At 47.2% G+C, this 19,364-nt stretch overlaps 1 protein-coding gene across 1 annotated transcript in view; it reads right to left on the bottom strand.

Moving 5' to 3' along the window:
- Window positions 1–620: 620 nt before the first annotated feature.
- Window positions 621–19,364, bottom strand: part of CPNE5 (copine 5) — a 133,585-nt gene continuing 114,841 nt past the window's right edge. The window contains exons 14-20 of the mRNA XM_081194239.1: window positions 12,361–12,407; window positions 11,762–11,943; window positions 10,467–10,594; window positions 9,974–10,076; window positions 7,057–7,114; window positions 4,268–4,341; window positions 621–2,636 (exon numbers count right to left, since the gene is read on the bottom strand). Coding sequence (XP_081050365.1) covers window positions 2,448–2,636; window positions 4,268–4,341; window positions 7,057–7,114; window positions 9,974–10,076; window positions 10,467–10,594; window positions 11,762–11,943; window positions 12,361–12,407 — 781 coding nt within the window. The 3' untranslated portion in view covers window positions 621–2,447. The remainder of the gene's footprint in view (window positions 2,637–4,267; window positions 4,342–7,056; window positions 7,115–9,973; window positions 10,077–10,466; window positions 10,595–11,761; window positions 11,944–12,360; window positions 12,408–19,364) is intronic.

Here is a 19,364-nt window from a genome sequence, read left to right as displayed (position 1 = left end):
GCTGCTCTGGAAGGTGGAGATGCAAGAGAGAACGAAATGCCCTGGTAGTACGGTTGGTTAGTGATTGGGGTAAGGGAACTGGATCTGGAATACGGAGAGACAATACAGGTGAAGAGGTGGTGGAATAAGGAGGAAGTGGCAAAGGGCAATATGCCAGCAATATGCTGATGACACACAGCTCTACTTCTCTTTGACATCTGCAGGTGGGGCAGTTGATGGGCAGGACTAATGTCTTGCCTTCGTGTGCCTCTTCCACGTGAGGCCCGGAGGGTGGCAACACGAGAACCAGTCTTATCTGCAGTGGCTCCCCGTCTATGGAATGCTCTCCCCAGGGAGGTTCTCCTGGCACCTTCATTATATACTTTAGGGCACCAGGCAAAAGCATTTATCTTCAACCAGACCTTTGGCTGATTAGTTTTCTACAGCTTTCTAAATGTGTCTGTGGGAAGGGAGGGCGCGCGTTATTTTGTTTTTGTTTTAATTATTTACTTGTATTTTTATTCTGCGACCTGCCCTGAGATCTTGTGGTGAAGGGAGGTATACAAATAAAATAAATAAATAAATAAATAAATAAATAAATAAATAAATAAATAATAAAAAATACATGAAATAATAAATAAAAAATACATGAAATAATAAATAAATAAATACATGAAATAATAAATAAATAAATACATGAAATAATAAATAAATGAAATAAATAAATGAAATGAATGAATGAATGAATGGGTGAGGGCTTCATCCATGAGTGAATCAGAAAAGGGCACTTGTCTAGAATTTCTGGTTTTAAAAGGGATACGATTAAAATATCTGCTTGGCTTAATGAGAGGTACGGTACTTTTAAATTCAGCTGAGTTGCCCTGAGTTGAGGACGGGGTATAAACTGAAATAAATATGTACATAAACAATTTTTTTAACACACACACAAACCCCCACTAACCTTTCCAGGGGCTTTCCAGGGGAGAGTTTGGAAAATTCTAGGAGTCTGAGTATGGTTTTGTGTCAGAGCACAGCAGGAGACCTTGTGGTCCTCCAGATCATGTTGGAATCCAACTCCTTTCAGCCCCAGTCAGCATGGTCAGGGATGATGGGAGCTGAGTCCAGCAACATCTGGTAGGTCACCACTGCTTTAGAACAGCCTCCCCCAAATTGCTGCCTGCCAGATGTTTTGAGTTACAAGCCTCATTGGGTGCTGCCTGGAGCTGATGGGAATTGCAGCTCAAAACATCTGGAGAGCTCCAGGTGGGGAAAGCAGCTTTCAGAGTTATATGCAGCTTTTCTGATCCATGCCAAGCTGGAGTTTTTATATAGCAGGTCCAAGTTCTGCAAAGGCTGAAATGAAGAAAGGAGATACCAAAGTGCAACACAGGAGCTATGCCCATTCCTACATAACCCTGGGAAGTAACTTTTCCTGTCACTCTATGAACACACTCTATGAAGCCCAAACTTCAAGATCATCCTGACTGAGGATACCACTTGTAAGTTATCACTCTGATGGGCAGAAGTGCGAAGAGGTCAAAAATAAGGCCCATTTATTCTCTCTCTCTCTCTCTCTCTCTCTCTCTCTCTCTCTCTCTCTCTGCCCTGCACAATAATACCTTCTCAGATATCAAATCTAGACAGCAATTTGCTGAAAACCAGGGGTTAAAAAATGCAAAAGGGACTTAACAGAGACACAAAAACCAAACAAGCAAGGGAACAAACAATCCAGGCCTGCACAAATATTTGTCAAAGTAGATTTACAAAGAATAAGGGGGTGGGGTTAAGCAATTTAGGGACTGGATGCAGTACAAAGAACAGCAGCAACACCAGCAGCATTAAGAGACGACATCACACGGTCACTTGATCACAATATTCAGCCTGCCAGGTCAATCCATAAGCTGAGCCATTACAAAGCGAGGAAGAAGTGTCAGAAGACTTGAGGTGGCAGCTGGACTATACATGGGCTTTAAAAAGAAGAAGACCCCAAATCATTCAGGTGTAAGGGGTGGGGCAAGGGAAGATGCATGGAGAAAGGGCTGCTTCATCACACAAACCATAGAGAAATGAATGATCTGTGCCTCCTTATGAGGCCTACCAAGACAGGCTGGACTTCTCTCACCATGGTGATCTCCCCAAATAGGAAACGAGGAAACTTGCCAACAACAGGGCTTGTCCTTTAACAAAATGAAATGAAATCAAAACCCTTATTTCCCCCCAGGTTTCACGGCTGGTCCGTCCTTCCAACGATGCACATTGGTGTGCCAGAATGGCAGCAGTAAACCAGCTCTCAGAGAGGATTATTATTAATTTTTTTTTGCAGAAAAGAGTACACTGTAGATTTTCATTTTGTGGTGTGGTCACTGCCCGGATGTCAGTCTGCCCACAGAAAGTTGAGAGCTGATCCAAGAGAGTGACCTGTGTTTTGTAGGCACCTGCCCTCAAGTGCTGCTTTCCTCTCCTGGCGTTCAGATTTCTGTCTGAAGGGTGTGGCCTGTGGGGGTGTACGGAGGTGGAGCTGGGTTGGGTTTGATGCCGCGTCCCTTCATGTAGGAGATGAACTGGTCGGGAATCTCAGCAAGAACGTCCTTAGCCAGCCGAGCCATACTCAGGACGTGGTTTCCTGTGCGGTCAATGTAATCTCGGAATGGGACAAACTGGGAGAGAGAACAGTATATTGAAGGCATGAAAGACAAATCATTCAAAAGGCAATATATAGCCTTACAACAGAGACTTCCCTGATCCAGGAAGGCTGGACCGCATTCGTATAGAAAGATCACAGGTGGCAAAACTTGAGCAGTTCGCCAGGCAGAGATCACGCCAAAACTTCCCCAGCTTTGCAATGGAATTTGCTGCTCTCTGGTAAGTTAACCTCTTTTGATAGGCTATGTCTTTTAATTGTTACTCACCTCAAATCTTCAGGATGGGGTGGGCTACAGAATTAAATACATATTAGAAAATATAGGAAGTTGCCTTGTATCTTTTTTAAAAAAAACCCCACACACGTTTATTTGATTTTACAAAAGTAAAGTTATAACAATACCAAATAGATCATCATATTCAGAGATTTCTCTGAATCTCCAGACTTCCATGGGTCCTGTCAACATTTTCAAGTGCATATTATTTCATATATATATCTCTCTCTCCATATTGTCCATAGTGTTTGTTACATTATAAGTGTTATTAAAATCCTGCTAATGTTTTCATCTGCTTACAATGGTCTCCTAAATAGACTATAATTTCCCCCCATTCTTTCTTGAATGAGAAGTTTTTATCTTCTTGGTTTCTGAGCTTTCTGGTCAGCTTTGCCATTTCAGCATAGTCCAACAGGAAGTTGCCTTGTATCAAGATACACTATTATTGCATCTGGGCCAGTCTAAGCTGACGGGCAGCAGCTCTCTGGAGTATGTACCTGAGAGGTCTTTCATGGCACCTTGCTACCCTATCATCCTTTTAACTGAAGATGCCAAATAGTGAGCTGTTGCCCTGGCAATAGTTCTCACCCATCCCTGACAGCCTTGTTTTCTTTCCTCTATTCAGGTGCATATTCAGAGTGATGCAAGACTTCTGGAGCTACGGAACCATGTAACTCAGAGAACCCTGTCTTGGCACATTCAGTTCAGTGAGGATCAGAAATGGTTTGCCTGGTGCAGTGGAACCATTATACTAGCTTGCCAGCAGGTGGGTTGCTCTTGCTTACTAGGAAGGGCAGGGAAGTCAGTGCAGTGCAAAGATGCCAGACTGTCTCTGCTAGTGTGTTCACACCACACCAACCTCACCCTCCCAGCAAGCAATAGAGACCCATCTGCTGGTAGTGGTGACTGGTGTCCCATTAGGACTCATGAGCCGGAAGGTAGGGGAGTGCAACAGTAGGTGTAGCCAGAGCCAACCACAGGCAGAGCCAACTTGCCCCGGTTTTGTCCTAGTTTTCCTCCTCCCGGTTGAGTTCTGGCAACCCTGAGACTAAGGAGGAAGCTGGCAGACAGTGCCGCCCCCTGGGTTGGTTGTAAGCAGGCAGGCAGGTGGGGGTGGGCTGAGGGCAGGTTCAAGGTTGGTGGGGCAGCACGCCATTCCTTCCACTGGACAAGTCTCCAATGCCTGCCAGGAAAGCAGAGTAACAGCTGCTGTTGGGTCTCCTCACACACCGAAAGTGAGCTGAAAACCCCCACACTGACAAACACAAGTCAGCTTTGAAGCATGGAGGCTCTTCAGCTCTTGCCTGTTCTGCAACAAGACTGGCACACAAGGCAGATTGTGGTTTATTTTTAAAAAAATTAAAAAAACATACCTGGACAATGTCACGTTCTGCAATCTTTCCACGGGACGAGATTCGAATGTCATCTCCATCCAGCTCCACCATGGCTGTCCATTGTGGGGAGGGATGAACGGAAGGAAAGAAGGAGGATTAATCATAGATAGCATGAGTAAGGGTGCAAAGGAGTCAAAGACTGCAGGAGGCAAACGAAACTCCTCTATGTCATGACTGATAAGCTGTTCCATTATCTGAAAAAGGCAATATGAGCAAAGAGCTCCACTGTCTTCTTTCAGAGAGTCAAGCAGGAAAACCACATTCAATTTTCATTTCGCATATTCTAATTTGCTCTACTGATGGCCCTATCAATGTCTGTTTCTCATTGCTCACTGCAAGATATAATCAATCTGTTATATTCTACCTGTTGATTTCACTATACAGCCTTTCAGCCTTGTTTTTTTGAATCAGGGACTGCCAAATCTGAGGCATGGAGTTTGCAATTGGTGGCATAAATACATATATGAGAAAGGTTAGCTGTTGCTTTGCAGCACTTTCTGCATACAACTGTACCTTGGTTGCCAAACGCCTTGGAACTCATACGTTTCGGCTCCCCAACAATCGAAAAATGGAAGTGAGTGTTCTGGTTTTCGAATGATTTTTGGAAGCTGAACGTCTAGCGTGGCTTCCACAGCTTCTGATTGGCTGCAGGACGCTTCTGCAGCCAAGCAGAAGCCGAGCTTTGGTTTCCGGAAGTTGAGCAGACTTCCAGAACGGATTCCGTTCAACTTCCAAGGTACAACTGAATATCACACTGGGCTAATCATGCATCATTCAATGCCTATGGGAATATCTGCAAATCTATAGTGACTATAGGGGTGTGCACAGCTGCCCCCATCTGCCCCGTGTCATGGATGCAGGGGTCCCGAATCAGGGTCACCTGCCCTGAGCTAACCTGGGGACCACCTGTAGCCCTAAAGTAGTTTTAGGGAGGGGCTTTCCCTCTCAAGTAAACATTCAGCCAGGAGCAGGGGAGTGGGGAGGAAATGTTGCTCTACGCCCCCCTGACCAAGAGAAGTGGAGTTAGTTCTTCTGGCTCTCCTTTGCCCCCAAAGGAGCACCCTTTTTCTTTTCAAGTGGCTTTTCTGCATGGATGTTGCTTGCAAAGGAGCACCATGCAGGGGCGTAGCAAGGGTGGGTGCGGTAGGTGCAGCCCACTGCGGGTGCCCCCACTGAGGGGTGTGTGTGACAAAATGGCAGGCGGCACTCACAGCAGGGTCTGCAGCGCGCATAAGCCATGCATCTCAGGCACCTGCAGGCTCCACAATGTCTGCCCGCTGCCTCCCCCCCAGCTGTAGGGCGCCCCTGTCCTGTCCTTCCCTAAGGGCACTGCATGCTCCATCCCTACTAAGGGTGCTGCATCACCCTGTCCTGGGTGCCCCACCCCAGGTGCCCGAGAGGCTTCTTCTGCCGCTGGCACCATGCCCACTTACTCTCTGCAGGTGGAGATGCAGTTGGGCCTAAAGGGGGCGGGCAGAGCACTGGGGCTTCAAAATATGCCACACAGCACTATGCAATAATGAAAGCCAGGGCTTGCAAAGCACCGTGCCTTTGCCTGCATGGCTTGATTCAAAACTATGTGGGCAAAATTGGATTAACTGATGTCAGGTGACTGACAGGTGGGTGGCCCCACTCACCAGCCAAACTCAGCCAGATGGGGGAGAGAAGGATCTGGTTGGATGGTATCAATGCATTATTTACAATATATGTTTTTCTGCTTTCTGACAATGGCTAATCCAGTGTCATCGCTGGTATGCAAAGCTGCAGTGGGTGGGTGATACCGTAGTTGCAATGGGTGTTTCTATCAGCACTGCTATATTAGTGCCTATTGCTGGACATGGTTCTGTTGGTTTTGCTGCTGGGACTTGCCGATCAGAAGGTCGGCGGTTCGAATCCCTGCGACGGGGTGAGCTCCCGTTGCTCGGTCCCTGCTCCTGCCAACCTAGCAGTTCGAAAGCACGTCAAAGTGCAAGTAGATGAATAGGCAGGAAGGTAAACGGCGTTTCCGTGTGCTGCTCTGATTTGCCAGAATCAGCTTAGTCATGCTGGCCACATGACTGGAAGCTGTACGGCGGCTCCCTTAGCCAGTAAAGCGAGATGAGCGCCGCAACCCCAGAGTCAGTCACGACTGGACCTAATGGTCAGGGTTCCCTTTACCTTTATCTTTTAAGCATAGATTGCAACTATCTCATACTGGCCTTAACCCCTGGGCAGTGGGGGGTGCGTGGGGGGTGCCAGGGGGGCAGGCCGCACCGGGCGCAACATCTGGGGGGGGCGCGCTCGCTGCCTCCGGAGTCACCGAAGAGCCTCGGGCGCAGGCTGTAGCAGAGCCGCATGTCTCGCGGAACCGACGAGCTGTGCGCGCGCCCGGGCTGAAGGCGTCCGGCAGGCAGCGGCTCTCAGCGCTCGTCCGGTCCCACCAGGCAGCCCCTCCTCACAGCCCCGCCTCCGCCGGTGCTGCTGCAGCTGCTGGGCCGTTGCATTTTCCTCGCCTCTCTGCCCCCCTCCTCCTCCGGGCAAGCGGCGTCGTTTGGGCGGCAGCGCCTGCGGCAACTCGCAGGTTAGGGGTTGGGGGGGCGCAAATTACGTGCCTTGCCCCGGGTTAGGGGGCGCAAATTACTTGCGTTGCCCCGGGTGCTGACAACTCACGCTACGCCGCTGCCCCTGGGATAGTAGCTGCCATTGTAGCAGGAGCATAGGATCCAGCCTTTCAGCCAAAGCATTTGAAAGTCCTCATATTTCATGACTGTTTGCACAAAAGTTCTTACCGTCAAATTCAGCCTGTCCAACTCCTACAATGATTATGGACATAGGAAGCTTGGCAGCCTGAGAGTCAACAGGAAAGAAGGAAGAAAGATGTGTGTGGCAGAGGGTTGGGGTTGAGATGGGAAGGAGAGGAAGAGAGAAAAGAGCATGAATTCAAAACAGAAAGCTGCAAAGTGATGTGTCAGAAATCAGGACATAGATTGTGTGGGGCAGAGATGGGATGGGGAGTCTGCTGCAAGACTGTAACTCCCATCACCTCCAGGCAGCACAGCCAGTGGTCAGGGATGCAACAACATCTGGGTAGTCCCAGATTCCCTACACCTGGGCTAGCTTAAGCACTGCTTGGTTATGAATATTTGCATTAAAGGTAAATAATATTGGGAAGTGGGAAGAGAGCAGCTGTTGCTTGCCTTTGGCACAGAAACATAAGAAAGCTAGAACCAAAGCCAGCCTAATTATAAGTGGAAGACTATGGTGATCTAGGCCTTTTAAATACATATGCGTAATAATTTTGTAGTTATTCATTTGTACCAGGCAGGGGAACCTTTGGCCCTAAAGATGCTGCTGAGCTAGAACTTCCATCAGTCCAAGCAAGCATGGTCAATGGCCAAGAATGTGGGGAGTTGTAGTTCAGTGACATCTGGAGGGGAAAAGGTTTCCCCACATCTGATTTATGTAATGACTGGTGGAATTTCAAATGCCCAATGACATGTTCACATGTGGAACTTGAGTAGTGGGGTGTCCAGGCAGCCATGGCAGTACAACTCTTAGCCATATTGAGAATATGATCCTCATGTGCGATTCACAAAAATCAGTTTTTGTGATAACTGTGACGTTAACATATGAGAGTGCTGGAGGTGAAATAGTTAAACAGGTTACCCAATCAGAACCCAGGAGGGTGGAGTCAGAGGAACTATAAAACCAGCTCTGGGAGGGGCGAAGGGGAGAGTTCTGTTGGGAGGTTGGTGGAGTGGGAGTGAATTGGGATAGAGTCTGTGGGGAGGTTGAGTTAGTGTAGCGAAATAAGCTGAGTCAGGAACAGTTAGGAGCTGGGAAGACAAGTAAAATCTGAGAGGTGGTTTAGTGAATGAGAGCAGACAGCGGAAGTTATAGGTCTGGATAGGCACCCCATGATTGTAATTGACTGAGACCGTTTATGAAACCAAACGCTTGTTAAACTGCAATAAATAGAAGTTTATGTTCCAATTTAACCCTGATTGGACTCAGTATTGTATCAGGTAGGGCCTGGGTAGTGGCAGCGAGAAATAAAGTGGTGGCACAGGGATCAATAGACGGTGAAACGTCCTGTGACCCTGTGTGATCGCCACAATAACTACACCAGGGGGAGCAGAACTTGGACTTTGAGTTCCCCCGCTCCCCATATTCCGTATGAACAATGAAGAGAGATTTGTCTTTTTAAATGCATTGCTAAGTTTGCTGCTGGTTGTAATGGCATATTGCCAGTCTAGCCCTACCCCCACTCCTTTGCAGCATATTTGTATATTTAACTCTGATCACACTTTATACGTGCAGACTTTGGACCTTTTAAAAAGCACAAAATGCCACTTCATCCTTATATGGGTAGCAAAATATTTTGAGAATATTGCCATGGGGGAGATGGGGCGGGAGCCAATTCACACTCCACGGTGCTAAACTAACATAGTCATGGAATCAGAATTAACCCATTGTCACAACTGATTTAGCAAGGAACTGCTGCTACCATAGAAAAAGGGAGCAGATTCACCCACTTTATTTAGCCACCTCTTCCAATTTTAATAAGCTAAGCCCTTCTGTTTGCTTATAGAAACAACCCTTTCTGAGACCTCTCCCTGACCCTAAGGCTCTCCTGCTTGCTAATGGGCTTTGCCATTGTGTTATTTAAAGAAATCACAGTGATACGCTTTGTGCTTTCCATTCTGCTTGCCTGCCAAACACCTTCAGGAACTCTTTTGTTGTTGTTGTTGTTGTTGTTAACACACACACTCTCTGTCTTTTTATCCAATTATCAAACTTCCTCCTCTTCCCCATCAGCAATCACTGATTGTATTTAGCTGTTAAAAACGCAGACGGTGTAATCATCAGTGTGTTCTTTGCTGGGGCTGATCTCTGGCCGGGCTGGAACAGTTTAATAATGAGCACCCCTCATCCACAACACAGCACATGGAAGTGTCAAAATGGCTGCATGGGTAGGAGGAGATAAAAGGAAAATTGCCCAGAGAAGTGATTGGATGCTTAAAGCAATTATGGTGCAAATAGGAAGCTGCTGTGAGTTCATGTGGTCCAGCTGATACTCAAACTTGCCTGGGAGGCCTGAGTTCAGAGCCTGCCTGAGCAATGGGCAAATTAGCCTTGGGCAAGTCATTTTCTCTCACCCTTAATCTTTCATCAGCTGCCTTGATCAGACAGGAGATAACAGAGGATGGCACACAGTGGTTAAAAGAGTGAGTTGGGAAGACCTAAGGTTTAGGCTTGCTGCTAGATTTGGTTATCCTCACCTTTAAAATGGGGGTCTACTTTATAGGCTTGTGCAGAGGTTACTAATTAAGTTAAGCACTATGCGAGTTCTAAATCTGATTAGAAGTGCTGTATCATTCATGTTGTTAACATGAGGGCAGAAAATGGCTACAAGGTAAAGAAGGAACAGCATTTTTTTAAAAATACTATTTAGTGCTCCTATGTGGAGTTCCTGTGAGGCTAGTGAATGTTTGACCTTTTTGCAGTGGGAAAACAGATCTGTGCTGTGGCTACATCTCCCCCCCCGCTCCGTGGCTTGAAATAAATCCCAGGATCTTAACTCTCTAGCATATTACATTGCCTACCGGAAACTATTTTACTCCCCATCCTGGCAGGTGCAGTTACACTTTTGTTTGTTGGCAGATCTTAACTCCTGGGACAACACCCCCAACCTGTGCTACTCACGTTGACAATAGCTTCTTTTGTCTGGGCCATGTCCGATATCACGCCATCAGTGATGATGAGCAAAACGAAATACTGGGAACCGTCCTGCACAGCTGCAGCGTATCTGAGTTTTGGGAGGAGATCATGAGAATTTAGGAAGAGAGCCAGGAGTGTTGTCAGGGTGGTCTGAATTCTGAACTAAACACTCCACATTCTGAAAGACATATGGTCTTGTAGTAAGGTTAAAGCTTACTGGGAAATCATATATAATGAATTGAAAACGATGTTTAAAATAGCATGGTTATGAAGTAAGGAGAATTTTACCAACCCACATTTTCATTAGGCTATGCTGGTTATCTCGCTTTGTGGTTTGTAAGAAGCTACCAGAATGTCATCAGCCATCCAAATATGCCGATAAGAATGGGAGTTGCATTCTCAGTACCTGCGGGTCATTTCCAACCACACTTAGCATTTGTCATGCTTTGTGATGATACCATGCACTGATGAGACATACCTAGCCACGTGGTTAACCACCGGTGCAAAGTTAGTTGGACCATAGAGCTGGACGGTCTTGAGGCTCTGGTGATAGGCTTCAAGGATACCTTCTATTCCACTACAGTGAGGATTGTCAACATTGCCATTCTGCAGGAAAGAAAGGGAGCGACAAGTGAAAGTTCCCCAGGCAGAGTGGCTGATTCTTTGCCCTTTTGGGAATCCCCACCCTAGCGGCGGAGCTAGCCGCTCATGCACCCGGGGGCAGGGCAATCCATCCATGGGGCGGGGTGATCTGCCCGGGGGGTGATCGGCGTGGCAGCGATATGCCCGGGGAGGATTTTGTCACACACACCCCCGGGATGAAACCCGGGGTGGACAGCCCCCACTGCCCCCCTTTCTCCGGCACTGTCCACCCCATTCTCAATGTTTGGCTCAGCTGATGGATGACCATTGGCAGAGATCAATACACTGGCTAGAGGAACTGCTAGCTAAGGGAGTGCAATAAATGTCACCAATCAGATATTACGCTGATGCAAAGGGAGCTGCCTCTTGGGATTTAGAGGGACAGCAACAGCAAATGAAAATGATGATTCTTCTTTGCATCTGAAGCTCATGTCAAAGAAACCGGCCCCAAACCTATCTAAGTCAGCCCCAGGACTCTCGGATGTTCCTTGCCAGGTAAGACTTCAAGGATGAGACCATCACATGGGAAAGCAAAGGTGTATAGTGCAAACCTATTCATGTTTGCTCAGGAGTAAGTCCTACTATGGACGCGGGTGGCGCTGTGGGTTAAACCACAGAGCCTAGGACTTGCCGATCAGAAGGTCAGCGGTTCAAATCCCTGTGACGGGGTGAGCTCCCGTTGCTCAGTCCCTGCTCCTGCCAACCTAGCAGTTCAAAAGCACGTCAAAGTGCAAGTAGGTAAATAGGTACTGCTCTGGTGGGAAGGTAAACAGTGTTTCCGTGCGCTGTTCTGGTTTGCCAGAAGTCGGCCAATAAAGCGAGATGAGCGCCGCAACCCCAGAGTTGGCCACGACTGGACCTAATGTTCAGGGGTCCCTTTACCTTTACCTAAGTCCTACTATGTTTAATGAGGCTTGCTCCCAAGCAAATGTGTTTAGGATTTTATTCTAAAAGATTTAAGGATTCTGCTATTGGTGAAAAGTTCCTGCTGAAGGAGAACATGGGGATTTTCCCTTCATCAGGGAATGTTGGCGGATGGGTCCCATTTGCCTGCCATTGGATTCAATTTGAGGCAAAGTATAAGAAGCTGTTTCTGAGTGCTGGTGTGATTCCAAGGAAGGTTGTCAGTACCAAGGGGAACTCATGAGACACACGCCCATCCGGAGGAATTTTGGCTCCAAACCCAAGTGCTGGGAACATTTTGTCACTGTCATAGTCCTGGATTATCTCGCCAACAGCCTTCAGTGCCATTGCATAGGCATTGAGCTGGTATGGATTCATGTAGTGAAGGGAAGTAGACTGAGAGGGATTCCCTGCCAAAGAGAGAGAGAGAATGAATGAATAGTAGTTGGTTCACTGTCTGGTAGGCTGTAGTGTGGCATTCATGAGGTCTGAATGAAGCCTTAGGAACAGAGGAAGCTCCTAAGATGTATCCCACCTTCCAAGGTTGAAGATACAACACACTTACTCAGAGGTAAACTGCAGCAAAAGTGATATAACTTATTTCTGACTAGGCACATATGGTATTATGCCTCTAGGCTACAGTCCTACGCAGACGTAAAATTGAACACAATGAATAGTTTTGAGAAAACATGCTGTAGATTGCACTGTAGATTTAACAACTTCAATAAATACGTGCATCTCCAAAAAGAATTATTTAAACATTGGGAAATCAAGTGAACAAAAACTTAACAGCAGCTCTGCGAGACATCTGCTGTAAAAAAACTTACCATTGGAAGCTGTGAAGTCAATGGCCACTGTGAAATTGATCTGCGTCCTGAAAAAATGTCACATCACATTACTTAGACTGATAAATCTATAAGCATTTTGATTACCTCAGAACCTTTGAGTGGAATGACCAACCCAAGTGAATGTCTAGAACACCACTTGACCATCTCTTTCCTGGCTCCTTTCTCTTTCCATCTGTCTCCCACAAACCTTGCGTTTTGTAATCATTCAGAGTTGGATTCAGTTTTTGAATCTCTCTCTTTAGAGTCGAGAGAACATGCAAAAAGACAGTGTATGCTGCCATGTGCCTTCTACACACACTTGGCCACAGCAATTGGCAGATACTTTGTGAGCAACCAATGTTTCTATATTATTTATTTTATTCACAGACTCCACCTAATACCCCACACTGTCAGGTGCGGGGGGGGGGGGGTCCCGAAGGCAACCTGGACAAAGTTCTTTATTAAAACAACAAAACAGTTCAAAAGTAAAACCACAAGGTTTTAACCAACTAAGTTCCACTCAGAGACGACTCCCTGGAATTAATATACAAAAGTTAGTATTGCCCATCAATATAAATGGGTCTATTCTGAGCAGAACTAACACTGGATTCAACCCACATAACAGGCACACACAACAGATAGTGGCATCATATTCCTTGGGATCCTCAACAGCCTATGTAGACAATGTTTAGGTTTTTGCACTGTACTGGAGAGCAAAGCCCACTGGACATAGTGGGGGCTTACTTCTGAGTAAACATACACAAGACTGGGTGTTAAAGAGTTCCTGCATGTTGGTACAGATTCCTGAGAAGAAACATGTTTGACAAGGCCATGAATCTGTGCCAACATGTGGAGTCTCTCAAATATATGTGAGAGCAGCAGCCTCTTGCCTTTGAAAATGTGTCATCACCACAAAACAGTAAAGTAGCGTTATAGGGATGGGGGTGCTGAACCATCCATCCTCTTCCCATTCCTCCTAACCCTCCCACCCTCAGTTTTTTCCATAGCTGGGTTAATTTATAATATTGGAGCCTAGCTAGAGCTAGATGCAGTGGGGAGAAAGGCTATGGGGAGGAATGCAGCAGGCAAAGAAAGTGAGCATCCACTTATTGGCACCTGGGGGATTCATCCAGCACCCCCCCCATAACTACATCTGCTTGGGATTGCTCCCTAACCCTGTGACTTTACTACCGTTCAGGTTGAAAAACAGAAGTCTGTTTCTTCATACATAATCCCATCTTTCCAGGGGGAAACAAAGGAGCTAATCGCATGGCAAGCTGTTCTCTACACTTGCATTTTATCAGTTCAGCAGAAGCCAAATGGGAATTTTAAAGATGTGGAGCCTCGATTCTTCTAGGCCACCCAGAGTAAGAGGATTGCACATTTCTCAGCTGTTTTCCTTTCTCCCAACTGCAACAGCTCCAAGTCCCAGAAACTTCTGAAGCTGTGAGTAAAGCTACCATTGCTGGACAGTTTTTGGCTAATTAGGCCAATTTGACCAAATCCTGCCATCTTTTCAGCTGGCATTACAACACACATTTTATACCCCAAATGATAGACTACAAAACCATAATCAGGCAAACTGGGTTGCCTGGGTTCTCGTTGACTTGACCAAGGTTAAACAAAACTGAACTCTCTAAGTCCTCTGCTGGAGCCACTGGACCTTGGCTAGAGTGCCGTTGCTCTTGACATATAAGAAGGGAGGGTTGGTAAAATACCCCCAATTAATACACAGACCAAACATGCTGCTTTTCATTGCAGGAAATCAGTAGGCTGAGAGGCTCCCTTGCAGTGGCGTAGCGTGGGTTGTCAGCACCCGGGGCAAGGCAAGCAATTTGCGCCCCCTAACCCGTGGATTTGCGCCCCCTAACCCTAACCCCCAGATGTTGCGCCCAGTACAGCCGCCCCCCTGCACCCCCCACGCTATGCCACTGCTAAGGGGACAAGGAACACGCGTGGGGTGGGTGGAGAAGGATGTGGCTAATAATGCAGGAGGGGGGTCTAAGGGGAAAAGGAGCTCGCATGGGGTGGGTGGAGAAGGAGCTTTTCGGAGAGCTGAGCGGGGAGGGGGGAGGGAAAGAGCACTGTTGCTTTAAAGGAGCCAACCGGACAGCAGCCACTTACAGCAGTGTAAGCAGCTCCTTTCCACTCCCGCTTTGCTCCTTCTCTCCCTCTTTGCTGCTTTACACAGCTAATGGCAAATCCCCTGCAACCCAAGTCCTGCTCAGCGGATCAGCTGAGACGCTGGGAGAATTGTAATTTCCCCCTCTCCCTCATCCCGTGCCCTCCTGTCCCCAGCAGCCTTTTAAAAAACTTTTTTACTGGTTTTCACTGCGCTCGTGGCTCAGAGCCCTCCTGTGCCCTGCCGTCCCTCTGCAGCCTCATTGCTCCGTTTAGAGCGCACGGACCTTTGCTAGCTGAGGCTGCAGCAGCTGTTGCTGGCTACGCGGCGCTTTTTCCGGGTCCCTATGGCTCCCGTCTGTCCCTCCTCGCGTGTAAGCGGCTGCTGCCCGCTTTTGCTGGCATGGCTCTCCTTCCCTCCCTCCTCCTCAGCTCCACCCCCTCCTCCTGGCTGTAAATCAAGCATGAGTGCTCGCTCCACCTCCTCCTCCTCCCGGCTTTGCTGCTGCTGCTGCTGCTGCTGCGCGGCTCTTTTCCTCCACCGACGGCGCGCTGCGCCTTGGAGAGGTTCCCGCTTCCTCGAGGGGGGCCGGCCAAACGCGCCCCCCAAAATGTTGCGCCCGGTGCGGCCGGCACCCCTGGCACCCCCCACGCTACGCCACTGCTCCCTTGTAACATCTTTCTTTTAATTCAGTGATTCCCCAGAGCCTATTTGAAAACTAGGGCATGAATGTGGTACGCACCACAGCCCAGCCACTTTATCTTCTTCAGAGGCACAGCATAATGCTGAAAAAGATGAAATTCTTCTTTTCCGGGTGATAGCTCACTGTTAAGGAACCTGTAGCCCAAATCCTCACACATCAACATGGTTCTGTGCTCTGAGCGGAGGTGTACCTAGGCTCCCTTGTGCCCTTGGCAAAGAGCTGTATTGGCACCTCCTGTCCCTTGCACTCTAGGAGAGGAGATGTGCCCAGCTGCCCAGAGCAGTGGAGGAGCAGCCCAGGGAACATGCAGATGGGCAGGCAGGCTCCTAGTTACTCAGGGCCAGAGTGGAAAGGCGTGATTTTGGAGGGCCCCTGGGCCTGTGCCATCGCTGGGTGCCAAACTCACCAACCCTTAGCTATGCCCCTGGAACCGAGTACGATGGGGCTTTAGGCTCCTAAGTGTAGTCACCTAGGGTCACCAACCTGTTTTGGGGGTGGGGGTGTGGACACATTTGCAAAATGGATATGTTGTTGTGGGCACCACACCTCTCCCTTCCCCAATGTAACCTTCTTTGGATTGCACATAGGCTTGAAGTAACTGTTCTACTGGTTAAAGAAGGCTTCTTTCAAGCTCATTTTGTGGTGGGAGGCAGGTGGGGATGGTCACCAGGGAAAACCTTTGTTGACACTTCTGTACCTGTGGCTGCCATGTTGCTGGCCCATGGGGTACAGAAGGTCAGCAAACTTTTTCAGCAGGGGGCCAGTCCACTGTCCCTCAGACCTTGTGGGGGGCCGGACTATATATATATATTTTTTTGGGGGGGGGAATGAACGAATTCCTATGCCCCACAAGTAACCCAGAGATGCATTTTAAATACAGTGATACCTCGGGATGCGAACGGGATCTTTTCCGGAGCCCCGTTCGCATCCTGAAGCGAACGCAACCCGCATCTGCGTGTGTGCGGGTCGCGTTTTGCCGCTTCCGTGCATGCGCGTGATGCCATTTTGGCTGTCTGTGCATGCGCGTGTGGTGAAACCCGGAAGTAACATACTTAAATACTTAACTTGAAGCACATTTATCCCGAGGTATGACTGCAAATCACAATTCTACTCATGTAAAATCACCAGGCAGTCCCCAAAAATAACCCAAAGATGCATTTTAAATAAACGGACACATTCTACTTATGTAAAAACACGCTGATTCCCGGACCATCTGCAGGCCGGATTTAGAAGGCAATTGTGCCGGATCCGACCCCTGGGCCTTAGTTTGCCACGGTGTACAGAGTTGCCAGCTTAGGATTCCACCGTTGCTGCATTACATTGTCTTCAATAACTGATGATAAACCAATAGTTATAAATGTCAGGTGACTGTGTCAAGTGGCGTTGCTAACAGCACAGCACATCAGTTATACATTATGTTTTCTTTGTCTTACTAGGACTGGTATGAAGCAAGTCCCATTTCTGGGCTCCATCCCAGTGGATGAAGAACAGTGGTTTAGAGGACAGCTAACATTAGTGCTGATAAAAGGGATGATTGAAAAAGCTGCCTGCAGACATTTCTCTGGCAGCCTTCTCAGATGAGATTCCAAGCCTGTCATCTCCTACCCTCAGTCAATATCAGCTGCTCCCATGACAGACCCTTCCTTCAGATGTTGTGCAACCACCGTAATGAAAGAATGCGGCTGACAGTGGAAGATAACATTTTAAACTTCTGGTTAGATAGGCAGAGACAAGGCCATTGGGAAAGGACTTTTTGTTTTGCTGCTGAGATCCATTGGGGTACCAGAACTAGTGCAGATACATGGAGTGTGATCCTCATCTGCCACTATATATAATACACAGGCACACACACACATACAGGCAACATGGGCATAAAAGGGTGTGTGTGTGTTTAAGAAGGTTGGAGTTAAATGGCAACGGTATGGTATTTCCTTGGAGATTTGAGGATAAGAACACAGGGACATAAGAACCCAGCTTTTGCAAGGCTCCATGTTGTCCATCGTCCTGTTTCCTACATTGTCTGTTAAGAAGTTACTGGGAGTCCAAAAGCAGGACTTGAAGGCAACTTCTCCCACTGTTTCTCTGCATAAATACCTCTGAACCTGGCTCACAGGCATTGATAGACATATTGCTGGACCTAAGTGTAAATTCAATACTAATAAAAAAAAAAATACCCTCTATCATTAAAGTATTGCAAAAGAAGTAATAAAGAAAATGAATCTTTGCCTAGCTGGCTAATGACTCTCCAGCACCAGTCTGTGAATGAAACAAGCTTAATTTATGGATCATGGGGATCCAGGGCACAGTCCTTCAATGGCTGCGCTCGTTTCTCTCTGGTCGGGGACAGAGGGTGGCGCTTCGGGGGGGGGATTGTCATCGCGCCACTCCTTGGTGTGTGGAGTGCCTCAGGGTGCGATACTCTCCCCGATGATTTTTAACATCTTTATGTGCCCCCTCGCCCAGCTTGTCCGGAGTTTTAGGCTGGGTTGCCATCAGTATGCCGATGACACCCAACTCTATCTGTTGATGGATGGCCATCCTGACTCGGCCCCAGACACACTGACCAGATGTTTGGAAGCTGTGGCTGGATGGTTATGTGGAAGCCGGTTGAAGTTAAATCCTTCGAAGACAGAGGTCCTCTGGCTGGGACGGGACGATATGGGATTGGGGGGGCAACTCCCATCTCTTGTGGGGGTGCAATTAGTGCCAGCACCGTCCGTTAAGAGTTTGGGTGTAATCTTCGATACCTCCCTTTCTATGGAGGCGCAGATTACAGCTATAACAAAGGCGGCATTTTTTCATCTCCGCCAAGCTAAGCAGTTGGCCCCTTATCTCTCTCGCCCTGACCTAGCCACTGTGATCCACGTGACGGTCACCTCCAGACTGGATTATTGTAACTCGCTCTACGTGGGGCTGCCCTTGTGACTGACCCAGAAACTCCAGCGGGTGCAGAATGCCGCGGCGAGACTCCTTATGGGGTCTTCGCTGCGAGATCACATTCCCCCGGTGCTATACCAGCTGCACTGGCTCCCGGTGGAGTACAGGATCAGGTTTAAGGTGCTGGTTTTAACCTTTAAAGCCCTATACGGCCTAGGACCCTCATACCTACGAGACCGCCTCTCCTGGTATGCCCCACAGAGGAACCTACGGTCTGCAAATAAAAACATCCTGAAGGTCCCAGGCCTCAGAGAGGTTAGGCTGGCCTCAACTAGAGCCAGGGCTTTCTCGGCTGCAGCTCCAATCTGGTGGAACTCTCTGTCACAAGAGACTAGGGCCCTGCAGGACCTGACATCTTTCCGCAAGGCCTGCAAGACAGAGTTGTTCCACCAGGCCTTTGGTCAGTGCCCAGCCTGACTCCCTCCTCTGGCAACCTGCACAGAATTTTGCTCAACGGTTGCCATTAATTTGATTTTAATTAATTTTTATAATGAAATGTTTTTAGAATGTTGGATTATTTGATTGTTTGATTATTTGATTGTTGTTAGCCGCCCTGAGCCCGGCTTTGGCTGGGGAGGGCGGGATATAAATAATATTTATTATTATTATTATTATTATTATTATTATTATTATTATTATTATTCATGCAGAAATTGCAAAACTTACCAGAATAATAAGAAACTAGGATAACAAACTTTTTATAAAGGAATGGAAATATATTGAATATTTACACTCAAATTGCAAACAGATAAAAACACTGGCAGGACTATTGTAATAACCTGCAGTTTTTAAAATATAGATATATGAAAATAGATGAATAAAAGAAGGATTTAATATAACTTTATATATGTAGGGAATTATGATAAAAAAATTAATTAACTGCAGAAAGAGGAGGAAGTCGAGTTTTGAAATGTTTGATTTACTGTTAAACTACTACTGCAATGTATATAAAAATCATAAATATATATATATATGAAACAAGCTTGGTAAAATAGTCCTGTTGGGAATCCCAGTTCACCCCCACTAAGTGAGAGGGCAGATAATTCAAGAAAGGAAAGGAATAATTAACAAGCTATTAAACTGGTGCATAATTAAATACCTTATTTTGAGATGAAATTGATGGAATTCCGGCCCATAAAAATGTTATGAGAGGAAACACATTTAATTCCTTTTACAGATAGGTAGCCGTGTTGGTCTGCCATAGTCAAAATAAAAAAAATCCTTCCAGTGGCACCTTAAAGA

Source organism: Podarcis bocagei (assembly GCF_964188305.1).
Source record: "Podarcis bocagei genome assembly, chromosome: 5".
NCBI lineage: Eukaryota > Metazoa > Chordata > Lepidosauria > Squamata > Lacertidae > Podarcis > Podarcis bocagei.
The sequence above is the reverse complement of the archived record's forward strand: the minus strand, read 5'-3'. Positions and strand labels throughout refer to the sequence as shown.